Raw genomic sequence first — 21,158 nt, 5'->3', positions numbered from 1 at the left:
AAACTCTACATGTAAGAGTGCGTCTAAAATCAGTTTTAACAAGTAACACTTGAAACTCTAAACTGAACAAATTAAAAGTAATGCTTAAAATATGAATAATATATAAATAAAATAATATATTTATTTTATTTTATTGTATTTTGTTTTATTTTATTTTATTTTATTTTATTTTATTTTATTTTATTTTATTTTATTTTATTTTATTTTATTTTATTTTATTTTATTTGTCATGTTGTCCACACTCCTTACCAGTTGGTGGCAATAATGCTTCCGTAATGAAGAAGGCTCAGGAAGAAGAAAACAGAGGTGCTTACTTTTGAATGCCACAGTGTTTTTCATGCTAGTGTCTGTGTTTGTTTCTTTGTTTCACTAAAAAGTTTCACTAGCACCTCAAATACGATGGGTATAGAAGACGAAGCGGATCGCACTCTCTTCATAAGAAACTTAGACACCAGAGTTACGGAGGAACTGCTGTTCGAGCTGTTTTTACAGGTGCTGCTGTTGTTAGCCACAAGCTAGCAGATGTCCTGTTTGTTTGTAACGGCAGGCTAATGCTAATCCCGAGAAAATGTTTGAGGACAGACAGGCCAGAGTTGTAATTTACGAACATGATCTTATCTTAAGCTTTCTTTAAGTTTTCTTCTTCTTTTTTTTTTTTTTTTACATTTTTATTCTGTACACTAAAGCTATTCTGTTAGCGTGAAATTTATAAGTTTTTGCAGCCTTGTTTGTGACAGAAAGTGGTTGTGTTTGCAGGCTGGACCTCTCATCCGAACTAAAATCCCTAAAGATTCGGATGGGAAACAGAAGACATTTGGCTTTGCAGTTTATAAACATGAGGTGTCCGCGCCTTATGCCATGCAACTTCTAAATGGGACATCGCTGTATGGGAAAACCATCCAAGTCCAGTTCAGAACGGGTGAGAAATCAGTTGTTTTTAAGAGATTCGTTTAACATCTCAGTCATTGTAAATAATGTGACAACAAATTAGAATTAATCTATAGATATTTGCATCAAGTTACATTATCAATAGATGGAGTTTAAACATCTTGCTTAGAAAATGATTTTACATTTTAAGTTAGTTAATAAAAATTGCAAATAGTTACATTTCAATATCTTTGATTTTCGCAGAGATGTGAGGATACATGGGATGTTACAATATTACCAGAACATATGTCTGTGCATATGAATAAAAATATGTACATTTGTGTAAATTCACTTAGTAAGAATGCTTTTTTTTTTCTCGCTGTCTGAAATAAACTTGTTTTAGATCAATTAGTATTATGAAAATTGTTTCTATTTGCTAAATTGGAGAAGAAACATCAGTTTCATTTATTGTAGAAATAATAATACAAAATGCAATGTAACATTTTTAATTATTCAATATATCATACACTCATGGACAAAATTGCTGGTACCCATTTATTAATTAATTAATGGAAACCCTTAAAGGTCCCTGAAATGAATAGAAACCAGCAGAAGTGCTAATATTTTGTCATATATAGATATATTTTAGGCTTGTCAATGTGAGCGCGTTAAAACATATAATTAATCTGATATTTTTAGTGTGCTAATATTCCATAACAGAGATTAATCTCTTAATTTTGCCCTTAAAGCCTCTCTCCTGAGGAGGCTTTTATGCCTTCTAACATGGGGGGAATTAAATTTAGGCTAGGAATGCTTGAAACGATGTTCACTAATTGCATTAATGCTCCTACTGAATGAGAGCGCTGCTAAAGTGATTTTTATGCAGATTTTCACTGCATGGTAAGAAGTAATGCTCTGTAAATAAAACTTTTTTTCTCAAATTAATAACCAAAGTTTAGCAACATATTATATGTTGTTGGTACTGGTAAGCATAAACATTTTTTTTTTTAAACTAATATACACAGAAGGTTATACAGATTATTTTTTCTGTTACTTAAATATAAATCAGCACAAAACATTTTGGAATAAATCTAAAATATAAACCTAGAATGTAACATTTCATTTTTTTAAAAACACTTTTTTTCATAGGTAGCAGTCATAGCAGTCCAGGAAACTCCCAGAATTCTAGTCCTGCAAATACCCCAAATCCTCATGGCCAAAGGTAAGAATACATAAGTGCCCTATATATTATGCCCCCACCCCTCTTATTAAAATAAAACAAATACAGGGAATTAATACATTGGTTGTTAAATTACCAGCAAGTACTCCTGATTTAAAGATGGAGGCGAGGATGCTTAAGAGGATCACCGGGGACTGTGGTGTCTCCTCCTGCAGAGTAAAGTTTAGACTGGGCCTAAAGAATCTGACCAGGCCCAGGCCCATAGATATTGTGTCTGAGCTTTATCCAACCCTACTAATTGACTTCAATTAGACGTTCCAGCCCAAAGTAAACCTGACGTAGGAGTGAAAAGCAACACATTTGGTGCACTCAGTGAAGCCAAGAACCAGTTTAAAATACTTCCAGGCCTCTGACTTTGCATTCTGTTGGTTTAGTCGTGTAACTTCTTTAATTTTTAGCTTTTGTTTGACATTTTCCAGCTCCATTTTGTCACATGTTGTAACCACAGGGCGAGTCAATAGCAAATCTTTTGGGATGAGTGATTGATGGGAGCTTAGCAGGGCAGGGCTAGTCCGCTGTGCTTGTTCCAGTCTAATTAACTTGTACACCTTACATTCTTTCTTTCTTCATCAGAGTAAATTACCTACTCATCTAGGCCTGTCGCAATAAACAATAAATCAATTAATCGCACAATAAAGTAAAACTATTGACTTCATTTTAATTATCGGTTTTATCGTTTCTTCTGGCCTTTTACTTTTTCTGTTGATGACACTAATGAAAAAAGGCTCAACTCCGGTGCTCTCCACTGACCCTTCTCTTCCTCATTTCTTTAGCGTATGGCCAAGCTCTCACTACACAATCTTAGAGTTGTCGGCCCATTTTCAAAACATGAGAGACCATACATTAGCCGACAGAAATCCTAGGTATAAGGGTTTGATCGTGCCATGTGGTGTCCAACAATGGGCACAAAATAATGGCTACAAGTTCAGTTAACTAATTTTAAAACCAGCCATTAATCAATGCTTTACTACAATCTACAGTACCTGCAATGCATGTGGCTAGTGTCAGTCCTGACTGAATGAAAATCATTATAACCTATTTATGTCATGTTAACGAACAGCTGAAAAGTTACCGGGTTTATCAACTGCGGTAGCAATTTTGCTCCAACTCCTCCCCTTGTCATTTCCATATTTTTTGCACAAATTGTTGAATAAACATTAATGTTGTTTCCACATATCCTCTCCAATGTCTGCTGGACTTTGGGTTGCGCAGCTGTTTGGGATTCCCCACCATAATTTCCCCTCAGAAAACACAGAGGGGATTCTGCGCTTTCTGATCGGCTACCTGTCACATTCAACAGGCTAATGCTCCCAGTCGGGGAAAACCCCTGATTTAGATCCGACCTCACGATCTACCATAACACACCACACACTACAGGATGATCGGCTACGAAATCGCAAGCGACAATCTTAGAACGCCCAGCGTTCTAAGATTGTCGTAAGGGGGAAATTGGGGCAAAAAATCATGTAGTGTGAACTATTGCATCAAGAAGCCGGATGTGCCCATCTTTTCTATTTAAATCTAATGATTACTGAAGGGCAATATAGTATACAGACTTCATAATCTGCACTCTTTTGGTTGAAGTATTTATTTCCACTTTGGCTTTATGTTGTTTAGATTTTAAGTACATTTTTTGTTAATGGAGACGGAGAATCAATTTGATTTTTGTTTTTGGTTGTTTTGTTTATTTTGTTTATCAGTTCCAGTGTTAAGTGTTCTTTTGAAAATAAAGTGTATCTATCTTTGGCAGGAAATCACATGCATTCCAATTAAATCAGTGTAAAAAGGTCTTCAAACAATATTATTGTTTGTTGCAATAATTTTTGAGACAATTAATTGTTCAACAAAGTTTATCGTGACAGACCTATGCTCATCTATTTAGACTTTAATAAATAGATTAATACAACAATAAGGACAACATGCATTCTTGTTTTGTTTAGTTTTCACTGTGCTGTATGTATTGTAGGCTTATTGAAAATGCACCACAGAAGACCTGCCCGAACATCAAGGATACGGTTTTGACAAGTTTCAGCCCGAATATAAGGTTGGACGTAGGCTGTAAATCTAAACTCTACTGCAGAGTCGTTTGCATAAAACAAAATGTACAATTATGAAAACAGTTTGCTCTTCACATGAACATCAAATCATCAGTTTGAGTTGGTGAAACCTGTAGAAACTCTGCTTTTAATCTTTTTTTTATTATTATTAATTGACTGCATAGATGCTTTGAGTTCTGAGATCTACTGAGAAACATCCTAAAACGTTTTGCAAGAAATTTATGGTGGACATTAAACAGTAACTTTCTGTACTCACTTTCGCCTTTTATTTCTAGTAGTTATGCTGTGCAATGTGTGATATCTTTCTTAAGTCCAGTGACTCGATAGAATAGCCAAGGAAATAACATATCCAGGCCCGTTGATCATACTTGCCTTTTTGCACTCTTAAGAGTGGAACAGTAACTGAGCCAGCGCTGCTGATGTGTCATAAGTACATGAGTACATAGACATGTACGCATATTGAACAGTTTCTTCCTTCCTCTTTGTGTTCAGTCGCTTGCATCTATTACCTATGTTGTACCTTTGATAAAGACTGACTAGAATTTTATTTTTTTTTTTTTATTTATGTGCTTACAGCCAAAAATATCCACTCTTGTCTATTTATTACAAGGGAAGAAATCACAGTTTGTTCTGCAACAGATGATTAATATCAATACTTGTAATTAATACTTTAAACACTGCCATGTTATTTGCAGTTTTATGTGAAAAAATTCAGGTAAAACCAGACATTCACATTCACTGTTATCCGTATTATTATCTTTGCTGTCAATTTGAATGGCAAGTCATGAAAATGACTTTTTTAAAATATGTTATACTGCAAAAAAGCATGTAAATTTAGTAGCTGTGCTTCTAACTAAAAATACATACCAATGCAACCAGTACCCTGTACTTGGCAGTGTGTGCATTTTATTTTTTTTTTTTTTTGAAAGAGTACAGCAAGTTTAAGTAACTAACTAGCTTTAGTTACTCCAGTTAGTTCAGTTACAGGTTAATTTGTTCCAACTTATTCTGTTTTTCAGCAATAACTCTGGAAGCCTTTATGATAAATAAAAAACATAGCAGGCTAAAATAATAAATTTCCTCTTTTTCTGCTATTTAAACAATTTCCTTTCTTTTACTGGGGAAAATGTGTGCACAGATTTTAAATTTTTCTCAGTAAATATCAGCAGACATATGTCAAGTATTGATTCATTTGGAAGTTTTCCCTTGATTTTTTATTTTATTTTGTATTTTTTCCTGACCACTTGTCAATGTGTTTCTTTCCCCCGTTAACCAAATTCTTAGAAACAGCATGGTCTTTGGTGGACCTTAATGAGTTTAGAAAAACAATTTCTTAAAAGTTAGGTACATGTTCTGTGATTCATAAATGGTAATATTTTAATTATTTCATTTTTACTTTCTTTCGAAACCACTACGTCTAGCACAGAACTTGCAGAAAATAAATTTGTTTGCTACAAAGGTGAAATGAAAACAGAATCAGTGTACAGACATAACTTAGCATGTTGTGTAAATTGTGAAGCTTTCATCCTTTGTATTGATTAGTTTAAAAGAATAACCCATTGTAGATGTAAGTGTGGACCAAACTGAACTTCACCGATACAAATGTACAAACACTCACCAAGATCTTGCTCTTAAGGGGAAATGTTGTTCTTTTCTGTATAAAGAAGCTAAAGTTTGTTTGAAATATCTTTCATGTAAATCTTGCGTTTGTGCACTACTGAAATTTTTTCTGTTTAAGAGTGGTGGTGATGTAAATGAAAATATGCGAAACAAGGGTTTTGGTACAAACTTTTTAATAAATGTAACATTTTTCAATGTATTTTTTTTTTATTCCCTTACAGGATGCCAATCCAGTTCAGTTCTCCTCCATACATGCCTCCACACCAAATGCAGAGGTCATTTTCATCGCCTGACCATCTCTCGAAGCATGCCATGGTAACACTATTTCTTGGCCTACAAAGTAAAAACTCAAAAAACAAAAAAAACTCACGCCTTGCTACCTGTCCTTTTCTACATCCACAGAGGAACAACATGTGGCAGCTCCATATGCAGCAGCTCGAGCTGCTTAACGGCACTTTTGCCAAATCTTTCCACCAGCAGTCGCCCGCTGCTGGGAATTCTGGCAGAGGGGAGTTGAGGCAGCAGGACGACGATCACTACAGGCATGATCGAACCCAGATGAACAGCGGCGGGAGAAGCCAGCGCCACGGGGATGAGCACGGCTCTGGTCGTCACCAGCAGCACAGCCACAGCCGGGAGAACTACCACCACCAGAATGACAGGAGTGGTGGCAACCGACACCACAACAGCCGAGGTGGAAACAGTCGTGATGAACGGGCTGGCAATCGTGGCCTCAAAGAGTACGTTCACAGATGGCGACATTACTGAGTTACATCTTTGTGAAAGAAAAAAAACAATCAGTTCTTCACATTTTTTGTGGATATTTCTTTTAAGAAAATCTGAATTAGGTTAAAAATCATTGTGTATATACTCAGGTCGTTTGTAAATGATCTCACCAATTTGAGGATTTAATAACTCATGCCTTTAAGGCCTCTTTTTAAAGGTCTTTTTAAATTTGAACATTTTTCTTTGATGTGACAGTTTTGTTCTCGGCTGTTCTGGACATTCTGAAAGTGTTTGTAATGTTGCAGAAGCAGTTACAACAATCTTGAATGACAAAAAGGATAAAAAATGACTTCAAAAATGTATGATACTTATAACAGATTTGTGTTATGCAATTGTGCTTAAATGGTGCTCCTAACAATGTAAACAAATTTTCAGGTACTTTTGCTGAAAAGAACATCAACTTTAGCTATAAATTCCACCAGCAACATTGAAACAAACACAGGGCACCAACTTTTTTAATTTTTAGATCAACCTTGCTCTTTCCAGCAAAAGGGGCTTTATTTTACTTTTCTGTGGGTTTTATTTTTTTAAACACCAATCTGTAAAACATGTTTTAAAGTGAACCTTTTCTCTATAAAGCTCTTTTCACTTGACTGCTGTATTGTTATTCATCTGGCTTCAACACATGCCTTTGAGTCTTTGTTGTTGTTCATAAAGGCTATTTACAGCTCATGGTGTATAAAGAGGATATTGTATGTTGACGCTTACACGCTGTAATGCAGGCACACATGGCCTTATCTGCACCTATAAATGGACCAAGTGTAACTAATATGCTTGTACAGCGGGTTCTGAAGTAATCTACAGGTGGCGCCACACACATCCATTTATTGAATCAATTAAGAAGTTAAATATAACCAAGCTACATGATCAGCTCCAACGTTTGACCTTTCTATTTATGATGCTTTCAAGTCTTAACGTGAATCAGACTCCCATTCTTTCAACTTGACAACACGGGGTTAGTGCCAGGTTTATTTCTTCCTAAGCAGTGTCCCGTCCACTTTTCTCAACACGCTTTAAAAAATGGCACAGGTTTTGGGCGTTTACGGATGGGGAAAATGTCTGGCTTCACTCCCATCCCAAATTTAGCAACACTTGGAAACATGGGGCTTCATGTTGCAATCTGCCTTTTGCCTCAGACCTGTTGCTTAAAACTAGCTGATAATCAAATCTGAACGAAGTCTGCCCGACAGTTTTCATTTTACTGTCTCAATATTAAAATCTTTTTCTTTTTTTATGCGCTTTCAACACTCCAAAAGGCTGTGTAGTATGTTTTCCCTCTACCTTCCTTCTAATCTGCTCTAGTATCCGATTGCATCCTGATACTCCCAAATTGCTCCAATAGAGAGTATCCTCTCTCCGGTGTCGGTAGGCCTACCAGGAAGATCCATATTACGCTTCTGACTGTGGCATAACTCTTCTAATTGGTTGATCTACATGGCGTCTCCAGCCCTGGAAAGGCTGAATAAGATTAGGGGGCCACTCGGCAGCCGCTGCTGTTCGGACCTGAATAGAAGCGTGGCTCCTGAAATGATCCCACTTCTAAACACCCCCGGAAAGCTATCCGCTCACTGCCTTTGCAACGCAGATAACAAGTGACAGGATTCCTTCAAACAGTGCTTCCTGTACCAAGGGGTTAATGCATTGTCACAGATAATTGAGCTTGAATTGTTGACCAAAATACTCATGAGGAAAAAAAAACAAAAAAAAAAACTTTCGTATTTTTTTATTCCATATATTTTATTTTGCTAGCGTGCTTTTAAATTTGCATTGTTTATTTTTCTCTTTATCTTAAGGACTCGTGCCATTAATTATGTATTAAGTCGTTTTGATCAAGTAATATTTTGTCGTCTCAAAACCAAACCGCGAAGTCTACAAGCATCTTTATCGGTAATTTGAGGGAGAAATTATTCTCCTTTCGGACAGCCACTTTCAAGTCTAGACACATTTTTAGGCTTAGGCATAAAATGATTACGATGATGAAATTATTATTTTTGTTAATAATATTATTATTTTATTATTATTTCTACCATTGTTATAGTTATTGTTGTTGTTGTTATTATTAGAAGTGTAATATATATTTCACTTCGGCGAAATATATATATATATATATACAACTTATTTAGCATAACCTACTTTAAAGGAAAAAAAAAGAAAAGGGAAATATTTTAAAGGTTTAAGAAAGATAAGTTCGGGTTCGTTCAGATGCGCGCGCAATTATTGATTGATAATAAATTACACCTGCCGCAATTTCCGTGGTGAGATCATTGGGAAGTAGGTTTAAAGGGGTAGTGGATCAATTGGTAATTATAAAAATAACACGAACAGTAATAATAACAATAATATAATTCTTATTTTGTCTTTATTATTGGTTAACATTATTTTTCCAACAAATGTTTTTAATAACTGCATAATAACGGTGAACGAAAGAAAGAATTAATTAAATTAAAGAATCACAAGAAAACAGTCAAAAAGTAATATTTTATCACATGTGGATACTTGAAAACTGACCTAACTTAACTCATTTATAAATTATATATTCGATAATATAAAAAAATAGACTAATTAATTATTTAAATTAATTATATTCAGACTCGGAACAAGACAAACAACGCTTTTATTAGAAGTGGCAGGAAATTCTGGAAATTCACGTTTATTGAAAATGACTTATATTTCCTTCACCTTTGAACATTTTATTTTCGATCACTTTGTCAAAAACATTAGTTTATAGGAAATATCGTTTGTGCTTACGTTATAATGCACTCGATATTGTTAAGTGTATATGTAGAGAGGGAGGTGGAAGTGTTTGGGATGTGTCCTTGTGTATGTATGTGTAAGAGAGAGAGAGAGAGAGAAGGAAGAGAGAGAGAGAGAGAATAGGAGCATTGAGATGAGTACACGGATGGTTTATATAGCAGAGGGTGTGAGCGCAGCGCATTACCACCGAGGCGTCCTGCGCAGCTCAAGTTGAAAGCTGCGGATCTTCGCCGCCACTCATTCAGGGAAGAAGAGCAAAAGCCGCATTTTCAGACATAGATAATGACTTCTCTGAACGCATGAACTTCGGCACTCGCATTTCTTCCTGCCGTTTAAACCCACAGGCTCAAACATACTTAGATTAAGTTGTGTACCAGCAAAGAGAGCGCACAGGGGACACACCATGCACTGTCAAGCCGAGCTGAGGCTCTCCTCCCCCGGGCAGCTGAAGGCGGCCAGGAGGCGCTACAAGACTTTCATGATTGACGAGATCCTCTCCAGAGAAACTTGTGATTACTTTGAGAAACTTTCTCTGTACTCCATGTGTCCTTCTCTCATCGTTCGACCAAAGCCTCTTCATTCATGTTCAGGTAAACCGACTTACGTCCAGTAATTGCTCGACTGCAAATAATGTTTTCTTAAAGCATGGAAACTCATATCTTGAATTTTTATAGTTGCAGTTTATCGCAAACTAAAGTTATACAATTTGTACCTTGCGTGGATTGTCACGTTCAATTTTGTCTGAATGAGACGGATGAAACTAGATCAAAATGCAATAAAGTGGGTGTTGTTGATTGTACCGCTGGCCTAACTAAATTAATTGAGGTGTTTTTATTTTATCTTTTTTTTTCACTATTCTTTGTGCGCGTACGGCTGTATCTACAAATTATTTTTTTTATTTCAATTAAACGATTATATGCATCATTTACTAAATTCATTATTTCACAATTATGCGCTTGCATAATTGTTTTATTGCTGAACTAACCATTTTCACGGATAATTTATTGTTTTTCTTAAACTCTTCCCCAGAGATTTCCTCACTCTCCGCTTATCTCCACAAAGCGTTCAACGCTGTAAATCAAAGACAAGCGGTAGAGTCAGACAGCGTCAGTGATGCTTGAGGGCTCTTTGTTGAGCGCAAATGATAGATGGCCCAACTGATAAGCGGCGTAGCTGGAAAAAAAAAAAAAGTCACCTAAGGAGGCAATGAGACAGAAACGCAGAGCGCAGGTCAAGTAAAAAAAAAAAAAAAAAAAATCTTAACCCCAACGCTGTAACCTTTGATCTACCAGATTGTGTTTGCTTTGATTAGTATGACTGTTGCGTCAAGCTCAAAGGCCATCCGTAATGAGTTTGGGACATTTTACGCATAGATGGATGGTCTGCTGTTGGACGCTGAAATGTTGCGTACGTGACTCGATGCGAAGATGTTCGCAGGAAACGTGCAAGTCAGTGTGAGAAGCACCTGCAGAGCACTGACACTTGAATGAAATCAGATAAAATTCTTTGTTACTCATATGTTGTTGTTCTTGTTTTTCGTTTGATAATGTATCCTTTAAAAATTACATTCAGATAGATAGATAGATAGATAGATAGATAGATAGATAGATAGATAGATAGATAGATAGATAGAATTTTATTGGATATGGTTTAGAAAATGCAAATACACTCAGCCTTTTTTCTACTATTCATTAACATAATTGCTCTAAAGTCTAAAATAATAACCCCAGCAATCTGATGATGACAGCGCTGTCGCTGAATATAAATAGGGAGCAGTAATTCGCTCATCCGTCTGATATAGCTTGGTAATGCTTGAGGGCACTGTGACTGACTGGGCTTCGGCACCCCCTCTCTTCAGATGTATAAAGTAACCCGCCGCCACATATCAGAACACTCTGCGCACCGCTTATTTGTAGCTGCAGGGGCGTGTGAGGCACAGTACAGTCCCCAGCATCAATGACTTCTAATGCTCGATATAGAAGCTCGTAACCTTTTTAGCACCCTTTGGGACCAAAGAGAGGTGAATGGCCTCTGCATGACAGGAAAAGTTGACTTCATTAAAAAAAAAAAAGATGTTATTTCATCCTGCTGCCAGCGGAGGCCGCTGAAAGACAGTCATGCCAGTAATGTTGTCCACAGAAGTTGATAACAAGAGAAGTTTTGCATCGTCCATAATGTGTTTCTCACCTATTAATCTAGCGATCCTTTGTGAGGTACAGTATCTTTCTTCCATCGTCCTTGTCTCTTAACACACACAGGTCTACTTTGTAAGCAAAAACATTTGCTTATAAAGGGCTTCACTTGAGTTGCTGCTGTTACACCTGAATTTCCCCCCTGTGGGACAATGAAGGTTATTTTTGTTCTTCTATTCTGCTCTATTCATAAAACCTGACTGTGATCTACTCGAAGCTAAAATGCCTCTAACCCCACGTTTGTATTCTCCGTGCCAAACCCACTTTGAAATAAACCGACTATTGCCTGATTGCATTAGTCACTTCATAACATAAAAACTCATTGGACTGACTAGCACAGGACTAAAATAATCAGGCAAAAAACTCTTTATTTTCCTCTCAATTTTTTCTGCATAAGTTTATAGTGAATTCAAGAAAAGTTATTTATTTTTATTTGTTTCCAAGCTATTGACACAGCAGCAGAAATGCTTAAATTATCTTGAAACACATGGCCAGACTTGCTTTCAAAATCGGTGCAAATCATGTCTCGTGCAGTTTGTCCTAAATGAGACAACCTAGCAGTTTTAAAATTTGTTTTTCTCTTCATTTTTAATTATTTAACTGAAAATATACCCCTGTTTAAATCAAACTCAAAAACCACAGGTGGCAGTAATTCATAAAAAAAAGTATTGCTAAAAAGGGCTAATGTGATCACAGTAGGTCAATTGTGCTTTTCTCTATTTGTTTCATTCTTAATTATTCATCAGAGGGTTTTATTTGTAATTTACACTGCCGCAAAAAATCTCTGATCTGTATGTTGAGAACACTACATATATTTGCAGATCATTCTGCAACGCAAACTTTGACTGCTTGTGAAAGATCATTCAAAGTAAGTTATAAATTACCACATAAAGAACGATGTGCATGGTAGAAAGAGGATGCGTGAACACTTGGAATCCATCAAGTTACAAAGTCGTCTGGTTTGTTGATGCCCTTCGTAGAATGCTTACCACGCATTACACTGGATGTGAAGAGATAACAGCAGAATACAGCGTGAAAGCAATCAAATACAGATCTTCTTAAAGGAATGTAAAGAAATTGGTACCAAAATCGTTAAAGCTGATTATTATTCCCATTACCATTTGCATCCACATTAGCATTCACAATGGCTGAGTAAACTTTTGGATCAAAGATAAGATTAAAAAGCTTGTAGCTGGAGTGTTCCCCCTGACTGATGTTCATCATATCTAATCTAAGTTTTATTTCGAAGAAAAAAGGTCAGTGAGACAGGATGAAAATGCTTCAGAATCGATGCCGGAATCTAGCATACTTACTAACGTCAAAGAACTCGGGTTTTTTGTGTGTGGATCCCAGCTTTATTTTTGCCATCTGGTGACAGTAGTTTTGATTTGTTTTTGTACTATTGTTTAAATCATTGTATTTTTGTAAAAAAAAAAAAATCTCCGGCTCTTTTTATGACAATTGTATTTGCTCATACTACTTCAAATTTGAGCTCTGTCAATGTAATTTTCAGACTATCTACATTTCTCCTTGTATGTGTACATTTGTCAACCTGTTGCATGGTTCCAAGTTCTCTTGGAGACCCCAGGCCCCTAAGCCCCAAAGTACTCCACTAGCTGCCTATGAATCAGAGATATTAAGGCCTGACCTGGAGACTTAACAGCAAACAATCTATTGGCAGGTTATGATATTTCATTTGGAGGCCCATCTATCAGCAGGAGCCAGGGCAGAGAGTGCTTAGTGGTGTTTTCTGGCAGAGGTGAGAGAGCTTAAGATCAACTGTGTGTAATCTCACCTGACAGCATAATGACAAATATACATAAAGAGCAGGAGTGCACAGAGCACAGTGCATAGCTGGCTTGGACAGAGCTTACACGGAGCCCAAGAGAGCAAAAAAGAAGTTTCATCCCATCTTAAGGCTTAATCCGCCACAGACAATAAACCCACCCATTAGGGATAAAGTTGACTCGAGGAGGCCGATAACGCCCATGTCAACATGTAGGCGAGTATGCGCTCACACACACAAAGACACACTCTTCCATCTTCAGTTGAGGATAATGTTTGACAGGCTGTCAGCTCCCTGCCATTAGACCATTTATTGTTGCCATTAGATCTTTCCCTGCCTAAAAGAAATGAGCAATTAATCAGATCTGAAAGTGGTTTATGCTACAGGCTGATTTCTGTTTGACCTGTGTGCACAATGTGTTGAGGAAAGAGCCATCTTTAGGTGAGCAACCTATCATTTTCATATCATTGCTAATGACTAGATCTTCTGAATAACAACATTACAAGCAATTTTTTTTAATGAAGAAGCACCTGGCTTTTATAGTAATGCTTAACTAGCTGCTCTTCTTAAGCTATTATTAGCAGCCTTCTGTAATGGTTACTATAAGCACTTGTTCCAGTTCTTGCATTCCAACTGTGATTATCAGAAGGATCCATGTGCCTTTGCAGGGGGCAGAGTTGCGTTCCTGCAGCTCCTCAAACAGTTTATTTGTAGACTATTGACAGGACACCAACGCTTGTCAGCAGCATGTCACTGAGCTGGCCTTGCCGTCAGTGGAAAGTCACCACGAGTACTGACATTTCTCCCTGTGGTCTCAGTGTTCTTGTGATGGGGTGGGTGGGAACGGGGTGGGGTGGGGTAGTCCAGAGGCATCCTCGAGCTCTTTACTGACAGGAGATGTCTTCCGAAGTGTGAGGACAAAAAAAAAAACACACAAAGCGCAGCTCTTCCTCCAGGTAGACATGAGTCAACGTGGAGCCTTCCATTCCATGAATTACAGTTCGCTAAATGTCAATGTTAAAAATGTTCTCCCTTACAAATGAGTGCAAACGTTTTAGTCAGATGATTTATTAGTAACATAAACATGGATTTGACTTATGGAGAGAGAAAGAGTGACAACATAAATGGGAAGGCAGAAACACCATGCAAGAACAGACAAGGCTTGAAAAGGCGACTTCTTGTTCAGGCTTGTTGCAAACCAGCAATCTAACATTGAAGGGTTAGTGGTGACCTCAGCGCTTTACCATGATGTCATGATGAGCCTAAGGCAGTGTCTGATCTGTGTGTGTGTGTGTGTTTCTCTGTAAGCAGGGTAACTGTGGCTACCTGCATGCAGTCATTTTCTATCTCGTTACTGATAAGTACCTTAAATAGAATTTACTCTGAATTTCTGAAGCAAGTGATGGTTTCAAACCTATGCGCTCATTGATCACTGCTTAAGAAATGTTTTTTATTTTGTTTTTCTTGAAAGAGTTTTCTTTCTCTGAGTTGAGAGACAAAACTCTTTAGAAGCACTGCAAGTGAGAAAAACCAACGATAGAACACAAAGTCCAGGTCTTCAACGGACACTGTGTGTGTCAAGAGAAATCAAACATCCAACTTTTAAGTTTTATGTAGTACTCTATATTTTTCTTAGATTTCCTAGTTTGTCCTATGTGAGTTTATGCCAAAAAAACATGAAAAGGCTAATGCGAATTTTACCCTGCAACCTTCAGGTCTCCATCCCTTCTGCCTGGGCTGCAGACAAATGTTACATTTTATTGATTCTGGTGTCTGCAGTTCATATGGTCTCATTTATAGAGCTATAGGTTAATTGTATGGAACTTTGTACAGAGCTGGAGATAATGCAAGACAGGGTAAAATGTAAATACATGAAAGATTTTATTTAAAATCATATTTTAGATCTTGCAACAAACATATGGTATTCTGTAAATGTGTTCATTTTGTGCTTAGGAAACTATTTCATTTTTAACAACCTTTGAAAAATCATCCTTTCGGCTCAAAGGTTCATTGAGTTAGTGTAAAACAGCGCCTGCGTCATGGGATCACAGCCCTCTACATACAAGAGGTCAATTCCAAAGTACTTTTTGCAGTGACACAATGAAGCTGTCTGAAAAATTACAGCCAGTCAATATTGCCGCTATCAAAAGGTGACTGAGGGGGGCAGCTAAAAAGTTACAATTATCCACAAGGATGTTTCATGTAATTGCTGAACTTGAAATTCACGTTTTCCCATGTGTTTTTGAACCCCCTCAATGTCTGTGCCATTCCAGGTTCGTCGACACTGCGTTCCTACCCGCTGCTCTCGGTGATCACGCGGCAGCCGCCCAATGTGCAGCCCCACCTGCCGCAACCGTCCTCCCCGGGCACGGTATCCTCGCACCTGCCCCTCATGTCCCCGCAGCTCCCACGAGGGTCTGAACCCTCACCCAGTCAGACGCCCCTCAGCATCAGCAGCGAATCAGAGACAGAGAGCAGCACGCCCCGCCTGAAGAAGCCCCGCCGCAGCCGCACCATCTTCACTGAGCTGCAGTTGATGGGACTCGAGAAGAAGTTCCAGAAGCAGAAATACTTGTCCACACCTGATAGGTTGGTAAAGTTTATCACATAAATTGTCAGATTAGTGTTGATGTATAGTACCGTTTTTTTTTTTATAATTAACTAACAGCCTAGAAATGATTTATTATGACTACACCTCTTAGCTACCAAAAAGATTGTTTGCCCAAAGATGGGAAAAAAGGACTCAAATAAAAGGGCAATTTGAAAGTGATCTACAGGTATTAAACAAGCCTAATATGCTTGATACCAAAGCAATATAAATATCACTCAGTGCAAAGATTTTGACAACCTGTGTACTTTATTTGATCGAGAGCACATTTTCAAAAGTTCTCAACAGGCACGCTTGCTCAAGGACATTCACAAAGCCGTAAATGCACTTATCAAGCTGTAGTTAACTTAACGACATAATTTGTGATTTGTCCTGTGGGGGTTGTCTCATTTAATATGAATCCACCGGAGCCAGAGTATTACCTCAGTATTCTAGTTGGGACAAGAGTTAACGTTTTAACCCTGAGCACCTTAACAGCAAAAAAGCTCCACTTCCTTGTTCGCAAAAAGGAGGGACAGCGGCCAACACAAGCAAACAGTGATGTTTTACACAGATTTACTGCCAATCATTTAACTTGTGCAGGTGTACATTAAGGGTATTTACTTTTGGACATAGAGGTGAAGTAATCTATATGTTAATATGTGTGTCTTCTTTTCCATGCTGTGGAACATAAGACTGACATGAGGTTAGAGCATATTTTCCAGTAACGTTATGCACTTAACATTTATATTTAGCCTGCAGGCTGCTTTTCCATTTTAATCACGAATGGGATTAAGCCATAAATGTTGTAAAAAGCTTTCCTGCACCTGCACAGAAAGAATTTTAAACCATTTTAGTGCACCCCAGATCCAACAATTTTATTTATTTCACATACATGGTTCTAATCAGTGGTTCATAAAAGCAAATAAAAATGTAAAAAGCTGAGGTGACACTAAATAGTCATGTGCATTAATATGCAAGGAGAATGTTAACAGCAATGTAGCTCTGTTCAGGCAGGGATCGCAAGTTATTTTTAATGATGTGGCGGACCACATCCTTTTCAAAAACAGATCTGCATATTTTGGAAATAGCAAGTGTACCATCTGTTTTTCCACACACATCCTCTCTTTGAATAAAGCTCCTGCAATGTATTATTGAATATATCACACTTTGACTTGCCTGTAGCTGCTGGAGTGACGCCACACCTCATCTTAAAGCAGAAGCCCCGAGGCAGAGCACAGCGCAGTGATCAAACCAACCATCCGTATGAATGGCCATGCCAAACTTTAGTGTTCTGTCAAAATATCTGACTCTAACACAGTGTTGGGAGTTAATTAAATATCCAGATGAAGCAAAAACATCAGCAGAGAAAATCCCCTTTTTAAAATCCCACATCAAAGGTGTGGCATGCTCCATACTTGGGTTTGTTGTGATCTAAAGATGCATTCGCTTTTTTCCTCTGTTTTCTTGGCATGGAGCCTCTGCGGTCGTAAGCTCAAGCTATGTGTGAGGGCAAGTGTAACCAAAATCAAAAATATTTCTAAAAAGACTTAATTACCTGTCATTGCATCCTTAATGATTTTATGAATCATTAGCTTATGTTAATTAGGGTTTTGCTCATCAACCCTGTCATCATTCCCATTGTCAATATTTTCATTAACATATTTTGCAAAGCACTTTGTGAAAATCGTGCAAATGGAACAAAACAGAATCCTTGAAGTTGCCTGAAAGGAGTAACTGACATCGTTTTTGAGTGCATGGTTTCAGTCCTTCAGTAACTGTGAAGAAATATTTTCCTTCGTCTTCTGTTGCTTGCACTTTACCTCCCGTTATTGACATGCTCTACATTGGTTTATGTTTGAAAACCATGTTTGATAGACATTCTTTATGCATGGTTTAATCCAAATAGTTTTATGAATTTAAAAAGTTTTCTTTTCTTCATTTGGTGCTGTTTTTTAAATTATGCTAGCCCTTTATTTCATGACTTGGTTTCCACTTTCACCATCAAGTAAAAGTTGGGTGGCTTCCCTGAGAGTATCGAAAAACCTTTCATCTGACTGTTAAATGCCTTTTTGAGGAACAGGAAAGAGGAAATCCCACTTAAAAATTGATAACCTTTCTTCTCCTGTAACACAGGGTCTCCTTGTTAACTATATCTGTCCCTTCCTGAGGTTTTGCGTTACACATTACAATTTGTCATGCATCACCACATGTGGTGGATGCATTCTACTCTCAGTTCAAGCATTAAGACATGTCTTTTGTTTGTAGTGTGTACTGTGTTGGATAACTAAAGATTTTTAGACCCAAGACTAAAAAAAAAAACCAAGTGTTAGTGTGAGCTCTTATGCTGTACAGTCTATATGGAGTGATCCAACAAAACAGGAGGTTAAATTTGGGTTAAATTTGGGCTAAGGAAAAGACCCAGCAATATTTCTTTGGGTTAGAAAAAATGCAACTTCTATAAATACTGAAATATTTAACCATACCATTATGATGTTAAGCTGTTTTTTTCAAAATATACCTTTTTATTTGTCAAGTTCATCATAATTTTTTAGCTTATTTTTTTCTGCCTAAGAAGTCCAAAAAGTTTAACAAATATCAGCCTGATGTGCATTTAATTTTGTTTTAATTGTTTTTTTTTCAGATTGGACCTGGCTCAGTCCCTGGGTCTCACACAGCTTCAAGTGAAAACATGGTACCAAAACAGACGTATGAAATGGAAGAAAATGGTAAGACTTGCATATCCTAGCACAATCAATGAACATTTTGAATTTTTTCCCAGTAGACTGCCAAAATAATTGTGATTCAACAAATATTTATTTTCAACTGGGATATAATGTCATCATACTCCTATTCTGAATATACCTAACAATGCTGATCCTGAAAGTCATTTTGATTGTGCATCAGGATGATGGATGTATATGTTTTCTCAGCTATTGCATAAGGACAGGATATGTTTCTTTTGACATGGTGTCACTGTCTGGTTTTATTTTATTTTGATATTTATTGATCTTATAAAATCAGATGCGCTGGAAACAATGTTGGAGCTCTATTCACCTAAGCAACAATTAAAACACAGCTCAAATTTTCAGTAACGTGACATGCATTCCAATATAAATATAGATATAAATAGATATAAATATAGATATTAATAAAGTGCATCATTTGCTGTTAGGCATTGCATCTATTTTTAGTATAACTATGGTCATTTTAATAATGTGAGCAACGTGTCATAGGTAGCCATATGGCAGGAAGAGAAGGTGTGGAAAGGCTAAGCCTTGACTGATGATGATTGTGGTAAGAGCAAACACTTTTGTAGAAGGGTCAACAACACAGGGAACAAAAAAAGACCTGAAATCGTTAAAGATGAATGAGTGCACAAGGCCAAGCAAGCAGCAATATGTCTTCTCTTAATTACTATAATAGCAAGCATTGCCTTTGACTCCTGCTGCCATTTATTACCGGAGCCCTCCACTAATGCTGTCTGTGTGTTTTTCTAGGTGCTCAAAGGAGGTCATGAGGCCCCGACCAAGCCCAAGGGAAGACCAAAGAAGAACTCCATTCCTACCACGGAGGAAATAGAGGCTGAAGAGCGAAGACTGAAGATGGAGGAAGAGGAACAGATGAGGAGGGCATCTGATGAACCTCAGGATCTCAGTTCAGAAACTCACAGTCCAAGCAGAGCAATTGAGGGATCGGAGCAGGAGCAGCAGCCACTCCTAATGTCAGAAACTCACTTAGCCAGCTAAACGAGAATAAACCAACCAAAGACTAATGCCAACCTGAAAACAAATAGTGCCTCAGGATCAGTGTACAAAGCTTGTTTGGTGTATAGAGTCGTTTGCTTTAGCAGGATGACTGGATTCACTTTGATGGTGCCCAGTCAGTACCAATGCACCCATGTATGTTTTAGTGTACTGGAAAAAGTATTATAGAACAACATAACACTAATACACACTGATTGGACTGATAATCTTACAGCCGTTTTGGTTCATATTATAAAGGAGGGTCATGTTGTCAAACCCAAAACAGGTCAGTCAAGCTTTTATCACAACATGATGACTATATCAAATGCTCAACTAGCTTGCACACACCTCTCAGCTTACAAAGCTGTCAGATATCCAACACTGCCTTATAATATTAAGTCTATGTGTCTTTGTATTAATAACCAACTGCCAAAAACTGTTAAAATGTGCCTTGTTGGTTTCAGAGGAAAGCTTTTATTTGTTGGTAATATAACCATCAAAGACAGTATATTTTTTCAATCAAGTGCCAAAACTTGGAGACAGATTTTTACAGGCAAGCAAATGAAACCTCAGTCTGCAGGTTTAAGTTATACTGTACAGCTTTGAGCCTCAAATGTTTCTTTACTGCCAGTAAAGTTTTCATTTATATTTTTATTTTACAGCTAAAAAAAAAACACTTTATGTACGTATGTAAACCATATTTTTATCTGCTGTTTGAATTAGATTAATATACTTATTATGTATAAATGTTTAAGTCAGCCCCTGAACTGTACTTTTTCTAAGGGAGTCAGGATGATTTTCAGTTACGAGGGCACTAAGACTCTTAAGCTGTCATGATTCATTGAGGGAATAAATCACAGCCTGAGCCATAAATACACAGCAAATGTTGAACATTTAAAATCTCAGAGACATTTTCAGCCTGCAGGCTTTGCATGAGTACCCCAATCGGTATGTTAGACCTGCATTAACATAACACTGTCTTCAGTTGCCCCTTAGTGACTTCTCTGTATCCATCAATCTCTCTCTTGTCGAATACTCACCATTTTATGGAGTCACTATTTGAAATACAAGAGTTTATTTGTCTTTGTTCATATGAAAAGTGCAGTATTTTCAGATGTAAATTATGCTTGTCTGGTAAGATGTGTTGTTGATTTTTTTAGGTCTCCATAAAATTATTTTTGGTATATGCAAGTGTGTGTTTATGTATTTAAATGCACTGAATAAAACAGCTGTCATTTAAATTCGACTTGTTGTTATTATGCTCCAGTTAACCGCCATTTAAAATTTTCTTTTTTATTTATTTTTTTAGCCATCCGTACAAGGAAATACGTCTCTGAGTTGGCTCACACTTTTAAGAGCTGCTCGGCTGCATATAAACTTTTTATCACTTAGAAACTGGCTCTGCCTGTTTGTTTTTGGTGTGTCAATGAAAACAGTTTGGTTATGAAGGTACTTATAGGTTCCTTTGAAATGACTTTCTAAATGTGCTGTCATATAGAGCGAATATAAATCAAACAGATGCA

At 37.2% G+C, this 21,158-nt stretch overlaps 2 protein-coding genes across 2 annotated transcripts; both read left to right on the top strand.

Annotated features, from left to right (window-relative positions):
• The first annotated feature begins 279 nt into the window (after positions 1-279).
• On the top strand, positions 280-7,163 carry rbm7 (RNA binding motif protein 7). Its single transcript, XM_027999647.1, has 5 exons — positions 280-492; positions 757-919; positions 2,017-2,089; positions 6,006-6,099; positions 6,187-7,163. The coding sequence occupies exons 1-5, from the start codon at positions 400-402 to the stop codon at positions 6,550-6,552; spliced, it is 789 nt and encodes a 262-aa protein (XP_027855448.1). The 5' UTR covers positions 280-399; the 3' UTR covers positions 6,553-7,163.
• Positions 7,164-9,473: 2,310 nt separating this feature from the next.
• barx2 (BARX homeobox 2) lies at positions 9,474-20,876 on the top strand. The gene is made up of 4 exons (XM_027999127.1): positions 9,474-9,914; positions 15,576-15,891; positions 18,534-18,618; positions 19,390-20,876. The coding sequence occupies exons 1-4, from the start codon at positions 9,728-9,730 to the stop codon at positions 19,636-19,638; spliced, it is 837 nt and encodes a 278-aa protein (XP_027854928.1). The 5' UTR covers positions 9,474-9,727; the 3' UTR covers positions 19,639-20,876.
• Positions 20,877-21,158: the final 282 nt, after the last annotated feature.

Source organism: Xiphophorus couchianus, chromosome 18 (assembly GCF_001444195.1).
Source record: "Xiphophorus couchianus chromosome 18, X_couchianus-1.0, whole genome shotgun sequence".
NCBI lineage: Eukaryota > Metazoa > Chordata > Actinopteri > Cyprinodontiformes > Poeciliidae > Xiphophorus > Xiphophorus couchianus.
This window is presented reverse-complemented; position numbering and strand designations above follow the sequence as displayed.

Coding starts and splice junctions, on each gene's coding strand:
- rbm7 (XM_027999647.1), top strand. CDS start 400: ATGGGTATAGAAGACGAAGCGGATCGCACTCTCTTCATAAGAAACTTA. Junction 493..756: donor TGTTCGAGCTGTTTTTACAG/GTGCTGCTGTTG, acceptor TTGTGTTTGCAG/GCTGGACCTCTCATCCGAAC. Junction 920..2,016: donor CCAAGTCCAGTTCAGAACGG/GTGAGAAATCAG, acceptor TTTTTTTCATAG/GTAGCAGTCATAGCAGTCCA.
- barx2 (XM_027999127.1), top strand. CDS start 9,728: ATGCACTGTCAAGCCGAGCTGAGGCTCTCCTCCCCCGGGCAGCTGAAG. Junction 9,915..15,575: donor GCCTCTTCATTCATGTTCAG/GTAAACCGACTT, acceptor GTGCCATTCCAG/GTTCGTCGACACTGCGTTCC. Junction 15,892..18,533: donor TACTTGTCCACACCTGATAG/GTTGGTAAAGTT, acceptor TTTTTTTTTCAG/ATTGGACCTGGCTCAGTCCC.